Source organism: Phaethon lepturus, unplaced genomic scaffold (assembly GCF_000687285.1).
Source record: "Phaethon lepturus isolate BGI_N335 unplaced genomic scaffold, ASM68728v1 scaffold17309, whole genome shotgun sequence".
NCBI classification, from domain to species: Eukaryota; Metazoa; Chordata; class Aves; order Phaethontiformes; family Phaethontidae; genus Phaethon; species Phaethon lepturus.
The window spans coordinates 31,436-38,755 of NW_010561426.1; the positions used below are offsets into that span (position 1 = coordinate 31,436).

At 35.6% G+C, this 7,320-nt stretch overlaps 1 protein-coding gene across 1 annotated transcript in view; it reads right to left on the reverse strand.

Moving 5' to 3' along the window:
* PKNOX1 (PBX/knotted 1 homeobox 1) overlaps positions 1-6,825 on the reverse strand; it is a 25,549-nt gene extending 18,724 nt beyond the window's left edge. The window contains exons 1-3 of the mRNA XM_010294008.1: positions 6,724-6,825; positions 3,860-3,987; positions 2,559-2,730 (exon numbers count right to left, since the gene is read on the reverse strand). Coding sequence (XP_010292310.1) covers positions 2,559-2,730; positions 3,860-3,987; positions 6,724-6,774 — 351 coding nt within the window. The 5' untranslated portion in view covers positions 6,775-6,825. The remainder of the gene's footprint in view (positions 1-2,558; positions 2,731-3,859; positions 3,988-6,723) is intronic.
* Positions 6,826-7,320: the final 495 nt, after the last annotated feature.

Here is a 7,320-nt window from a genome sequence, read left to right on the forward strand (position 1 = left end):
AGTAATTCCAAAATTATAAGCATTCCTGGTAGTCAACTTTCTAGATACCTCAGTCAAACCACAAGATCCTGAAATTGGTATGTTATTTGGGGAATTCTGTGTGCAATTCATTCTTTAAAAACCAAAGGTCCCACAAGATTTTGTACATCTGCAAATTAGCATCCGTGATGAACTGCGTTTTTAGCCCAGATTTAGTCTTCCTCAGAAACTAATGGCTCTTTAAAGTATTTATCTCCTTCTCCCTTAATAATGCTTTTTAATTTTTTTTTTTTTTAACCCAAATTTGCCTGACTGCTTTCCTGTTCAAGACAGCTCTAAACTGACTGTACCAGTGGACCCCAGTCTCCACAGATTTCTGCACCCCGGTGGAACAGCCATACTCTTCACAGGCAGACCATCTCATTATAACCATTCTGAAGGACTTATTTCGGCTTACAAATGTAAGACATTCATTATATTGTGCTACAAGTATATCGTAAGTGTAATATTACACCACTTAAGTTCCAAATTAAAAAATTAAAAAGCAAAGCACCCCACACCACTTCTGCTCACACTAAAGTAACTAAAGAAGAGAATTATCATTTATTTCCCCATGCCTTTATTTTTCTTCTTTCATATTCTATTTTTAATTCCTACAGTGACAACAGTGATTCTGCTACAGGATTTATTCATGGAACTGTTTTAGCAGGTATGTCAATGCCTTTTTCTGCTTAGAAAACTAAGTAATTGTCTGTATCAATAAATATTTCTCAGGTGAGCTGCATCAAAATATGCCCACAAAGATCTAATGATTAAGATATTAAATTGAGATTTTGGGGGTTCAATTGGGTTCTAGCTGTAAATTTTGTCAAAGTGGCCAATGCCTGTTCTTCAGTTCTTCATTTATAAACTGAGAATCTTTACACTAATACTGAGAGTATCATTATGTATCATATTATGCATCGTCCTTTAGCTGCATTCCCATCATTCTGAAGCGAATTGTTTTGGGTCACCTTCTAACACAAAAACCTTATTTGAGCCTCAAAAAGTTTCCAAACTGAAAATAAAAGCTTCTGTAAGACAAACAGCTTCATAGCCAAAGCTGTAAGAGAACTTTTTGAAAGCAGTCTTGCAGGTGGATTAGTGCAAGTGAATTGTGTTACCTTGATCCATCCTTGAAGAAGATTTAATCTGAAGTGACTTTATATTTACATAGACTAAGATCACTGACACAATGTGTTAGGATATTTCAACCCTGGGCACTGTAACTTACAGTTAAAAGGATGTAACAAATAGCTGAGAAGGTAACTTTTCATGTCTCTCTAGCTAGAGCTGTAAAAGCATGACTTACTCTAGAACATACTGTCTTCTGCCTTCTTTACTCTCACACTGGTCTAATTATACATAGAGACTCTTGTAGCTTTATTTTCCATGACACTATTTAAATACTATCTTCCCAGAACTTAAGTACACTAACGACTGGCCATAAAGCGCTTGGAAGGGAATCAAGTTATGCAAAATGACTATTTAGGCTGCTTGGAAAAGCAGACAAAATTGATCCCTTTTTTGCAACAACATGTAGCCCCTCCTAACATGCTGTTCACTGCAACAATTCTAAACAGCATCTCAGATTTATTCCTTGTTTAAGTCTGGGTTTTGTTTAAGAGTTTTCTCCAGGTACACTACCTTAGCCTCTCACACAGGATACTATGTGCCCAGTCCAGATGCCAGCTTTAAAACATTACTATTTCTGTTGTTTATAACCTCTCATCAATTTAGTTTTGCTTGTGAATTTCGGTATTTTAAGCAGCCTTTTCTCCTATGAGGTAGACTCAAGGATGAAGACTTGTTTTACTACACAGTCCCCTTAAAGGAACAGGTTTTCAAAAAAAGAAACAAAACACTTGAACTCTATAATTCCAACACTCTTGAATATGATAAAATCTAATTGCAACATGACTTTATAGAGACGAAGACAGGGCAACAGCCTAGAAACTAGTATGCCAAAAGAGGTGTTCTCTAGAGATGTGATTCAAGGGGGAGGCTAAGGGAATGGGGAAATCACAGCTTCATCACAGGAAGGACATTCAGAAAGCCTAAAGGAGACAATGACACCTAAGAAAACATCTGTGTATGTTAAAGAGTTTCTAAGCTCGTCTCGTAACAGCTCTTCTCCCACATTAACTAGGTAAACCCTGATTAAAAAAATAAAAAAGTTGGAAAAACACAACAATTACATGTTTTGATAAACGTATGTTATACACTTGACACTCTAAAATTCATTTGCAGAGTCAGCCTGGCTATGGCAAGCATACGTTTCTGTTCATCTCTAACACACTGATCTCAGCCAGTTTAGAATGGGAAACAACTATGAAGGGCTCAATGTATGTTTACAGATAAGAGGGGAAAAAAGGAGTCAGAAGAAATTTTTTAAAAACGTTTCTCAGCATTAGAAGAAAAATATGTTGTAGGAAGAAGAACGTAAGGAGGAACTTTAAGCACCAGCTGAGATCAGAAATTAGGAAGAAGAGGCAAATGTGGTGATTGTTTCAGAAATAAAGGAAACATCTTATACTTACCAAATTATCCGTTTCTGGATCTTCACAGAAAAAGGGTTTTCCTTCTTTCTCCTGCTTCCTTACAAAATTTTCAATATCTACATCAAAACTAGCAGAAGTTGTGCCTTCTGAGCCTTGTGTAGATTGTTCACATTTTTCAAATAATAGTGCTAACAAGGGAAATAGTGGGTGCCTAGAATAAAAGTTAAAATACACGAATAAGTATTTTCACTGTGTACAACACTGAAAAGTAACACATCTAGCTCACACAAGGTAACAGTCACTCGTGAGAAACAGAAAGACAAGTCTTGGAAGAGACTGCATATAACACCACTGGCTATAGCAAAACATGATGGAAGTTTGGGGTTTTTTCATTTTGATTTACCACACACTCTACAGGCAAGTAAAGCAGTAGACTATGTATAAATAAAGAAAACAATCACAAGCTAAAAAGTTATGACAAACCATTTAATTCACTGCAATTGAGTGGCAAGAGATACATTAAAAGAGTGCATTAGAAATGAGGATTAGGATTTACAGATAGGATGAATGCAGATTTAAATTATGAAAGAGCACCTGATAAAATTAATTTATTCCTTGATGTGGTCCTTATTTATACATCACAAATAACTTTACAGAACTGAGAATAGTATTCAGGCTGTACTTAAAGGCCTCCTGTGAAATCATGCTCAGAGCAAAAGATGATTTTGTTAGCACAAGTGAATGAGTGGATATATCCTTCTGCTTCAGGTTTTTGGTTTGTATTTTTTTTTACCTGCAAATTATGTCTTTATAAAGCACTTAAAGTGAAAGAACACTTAACCTCATCAAAACTGAGCATAGTGCTTAGCACAGCACTTAACACTGGAAAATCTCAAATTAGTGTGTTTATACATCAACATTTAATCCAGTTTGAGCTAGTTATTGGGCAATAGATTGTTATCCCTAAAGAAAAGGGAGTAAAGATTGACCTAATTAGAATAAAAATAAAATCTCACATTAAAGATAAAAACTATAGTATAATAAATAGTGACTATAGTTCAACAGCGAGTAGCTTGCTAAATTTCACTTGTGCTTTAAAGGCAGTCACCTTTAGAATATCCTTTAAAAATATGCTGAAATTGAAGAATCCCACAATAAAGGGAAGGTTTTTTTCTTGGCTGAAGACTGACAGTGAAGCTAATTTGATCTCATTCCTTCCCTGCAAACTACTGAGACAGTTAGCCAAGAGATCATCTGATTTTAAGCTACTTATTAGTAATTAAAAAAAAAAATGCTGTATTCTTTACCCTTCAAAAGACAGAACACGAGTCCATTACTACCTGTAAATAGCCTGCTTGTCTGCATCCATTGGAGTTTGAGATTCTACAGGGGCAGGACTCACCCCTTCTGCATCAGTTTCAGAGCAGTTGGGATCTTGTTCAGTTTTTAACTCTGTTACTACTTGCATCTGTAGAAAAAGAGTAAGCTATAAGTAAATCTGTATGCTTGATGTAAAATAAATGTACTGTTTTCAAAGGAAATAGCAATGCAAAGGGCTACTAAATTGCCAGAAGGTTGGTATGACTTGGCAGTTACACAAAAAGCCATAGCAGTAACAAAACTCTTCTTTTAATCTTTGACACTTTCTGATGGGTAATGTAAAGGTCACTTCAAGTTTCAGCACTTGGCTTTAAAACGGGAATGAGAGATAGTAGTAAATCATTAAAGCATTTTGTCTCTGAAGTGGCTATTTTTGGAATAGGCTAGCAAAAAATAGGAATTCTTTTGCTCAAAAAAATTTATGGGGATGCCTGCATAAAAAACCTTTAGGATGAACACAACAGGAAAGAAAGTTTCTACTCTTAAGTTTTCTTTATTTCTTACCGTACATTGTATGAAGATACTGAAGAAAAGAGATTCTGAAGTTTTTCTTTGCCATTAAAATGCACATTTTCTTACAAAGAACTGAAATATTCTGTGTCCTGCCAACCTTTTAGCTATCAAGAGAATAACCTCCCCTGACCTTCACCTCTGAAATTTACATATTATAATTACAAATTATTTTAGGAATATCAAGCTACTGGAGAAAACAGCAGTAACTACTTCTACAAATCCATTTAACACACAGTTACAAAATCTGCCACCCCTGAAAAAAAAAAAAGAGAGCCACAGCTTCTACCGAGCACCTCCTAAATTGCACTAGAGCCCCTAATGCCTTTGAGGTACTTTGAAGGTGTTGAAGGTGGTTTTCCCATCACTTCCAGCTAAATATCTTTCAGACTAAAAGGTCTTAAAGGAACTTGACCTCTGAAAGCCATTGTTTCCACCCCCCCAAACCAAACTGCTTGGTTTTCTCCCCTTTGAGCACTGGGAACATCTGCACAAAGACAAGAAATCACTGCAATCTTTTTTTTCCTACTTTAACCCTTAAAAGTTTTATGTCGAGTAGAGGACAGACACTCTTCTTGATATCAACAGGTAGCCAAAATTGACACCTGCAGAAATGAAGTGTACAGAACACAATCCCCTGCCCTTTTTTCCCTGTGAGATGTATGGGAGATCAGATCACTCACAGGAATCCTCCGAGAGGAGAGCTGGCCTCCAGAAACAATTAAGGAACATGACCCCGACAGAATTTAATCTATTTCCACACAACATAAGCAAAAGGAATTTATACTATTCCCAACAAGAAGTCTGGGAGAACCAAAAGGTTTGTGCTTTATTACCTGTCAGGGCCAAGCCATCCACTAGCAAAATCAGAAACTGAGAAATGCCAGCATATCCTACCCAACAGAGCAGCCTGCCTTGCAAAAAGCTTCCTCAGCAAGCATAGATGATTTTTAAGCCAGAATGCTTGCAAAATAAAATGCAACTAAAGGACTCATTTCTTGGCTAATGACAAGAAGGAGGAGCAAAATAAAAGGGGATGACTCATACAACTGACTATAAATGTTGAGCCATACATCTGCCGAGTCTGATGGGAGAGAGCATGTGCAGTTAGGGCTCTATCTCACGAGAAGGAGGAAATAGCTCACTTAAAACTGCAAGCTATTTTCTGTAGGCCATTTCCAAACTACCAAAGCAGCAGGCACCCAAATTACCTGTCTATCTTGGTCACTGAGAGCTTAAAATACACAACAAATAGAAAGAAATAGCACGCTCACAATTAGTTCTTTAGAAAAACATGTATTCTTTCACTGACATGTCACAGGATGGCATGTATTTGCCTGGGGAATAAAGTAAATGATGTAAGGTTGGTGAGAAGAGAGAAAAAAAAAAATCAGAATTGCAATAGAAGAAGGAAACAACAACAACAAAAATCAACAACCCCAGACTGCATTCAGATAAACATCTTTTTCTAAGAGATGGGAAAAGTTGCTGGTTTTCTTCTGACTGTTCACTACTGTTGCCATCTGCTGACAGAAGTACTTCTCTTTACTGCTTAGGGTTGACACATAGTGATGTAAAAATGGGTCTTCAGAGCACAGGCTACCTGCATGACTTGTCTTTAGTTAACAGTATTTTAATTAGCAATTCAGACTGTTGCAATACACAGCCTTTTGTACAAAACACAAGCATCATGATCAGAGGTATCTCAGTGTGTTTAATTTTTCTAGCTGTTTGTTAACAGAAGAAATGGAAGCCCACTGTCCAGTTTTCTAATTAGCAATAATTCTAATCAATAACCTCATTAAAATTAATTCAAGTATTTTACCAGTTTTCAGCCTGCAGCATAAATTGCATCAACTTAAATGTAGTCAAAATAGGAAAGTAGCAAGATGTTCTAGGTAACTTCATCCTTCACTTGCTCAAGACCAACAAGTCTATGACTGCGTAAATGTCACCTGTCTATTGTAACTGTAGACACATAAGAACACTGAAGTATCATATGCATGAATATTATGGATGCCCATTTGATTTCCTAAAAACAGGAACATTACAACACACAGATCATCTAGAGCAGATTCAGAAGAAAACCCCTTATCTAACCATTCTTCCAGAAGTTGAGAGTCATGCAAAGATTAGCTAAGCCTTTAATAAGTATCCAAGTATTAAAGAATAGCAGCTTGTCACTTTAAAGATCTTGTTTTACAGACAAGAACAGATACTTAAACAATGCCAAAGCAGGCATTAAGGAAAAAGTCGCTACCTTTTTTCTCTTGCTAACTGTATTTAGTTCATAGAGAAAGAAAAACACACCTACCTGTTGTCCATCTTGATAGTTGTCTATACTTAATGTCTGTGTTGCCATCATGGTTAATAAAATGTTAATTATGTCAAATCATCATAAGTATGAACAAATATTCTTAAAAAAAAAAAAAGTCAGTTACAAAAGTGACCACTTAGAATCCAGATCCAAAAGATGAAAAAAAGATAAAGATTTATGTACACCTCCCCCTAAAAAATCAGCAAGTTTATTGACAATGATCGTTACATGCATATTCTTAATTAAAAAAAAAATTCAACTTGGAAAATACAACAGGTTTAATCAGTAAAAAGTTCATTCTATCATTTAATATTTTAACATAAGATTTATAATAAGAGGCTAAGGTTCTTTTACATTCACAAACTTCAAGTAAACTTCAGCATTTATTTTTGCACTATACTTAACTAACTTATTCTAAGGTAACACGTAAAATATAGAAAGCAGCAAAATGATTTATGTTTCTGTGTTTTGAAAAGGCTAACAACACATTGAGCAGTACTGTAACTGAAATAGTAATAGTCTACAACTGATGAACCACATGTAAAAAGTGTTAAGGAATACCCCATTTACTTGTGAATATGAATCCTATATTCT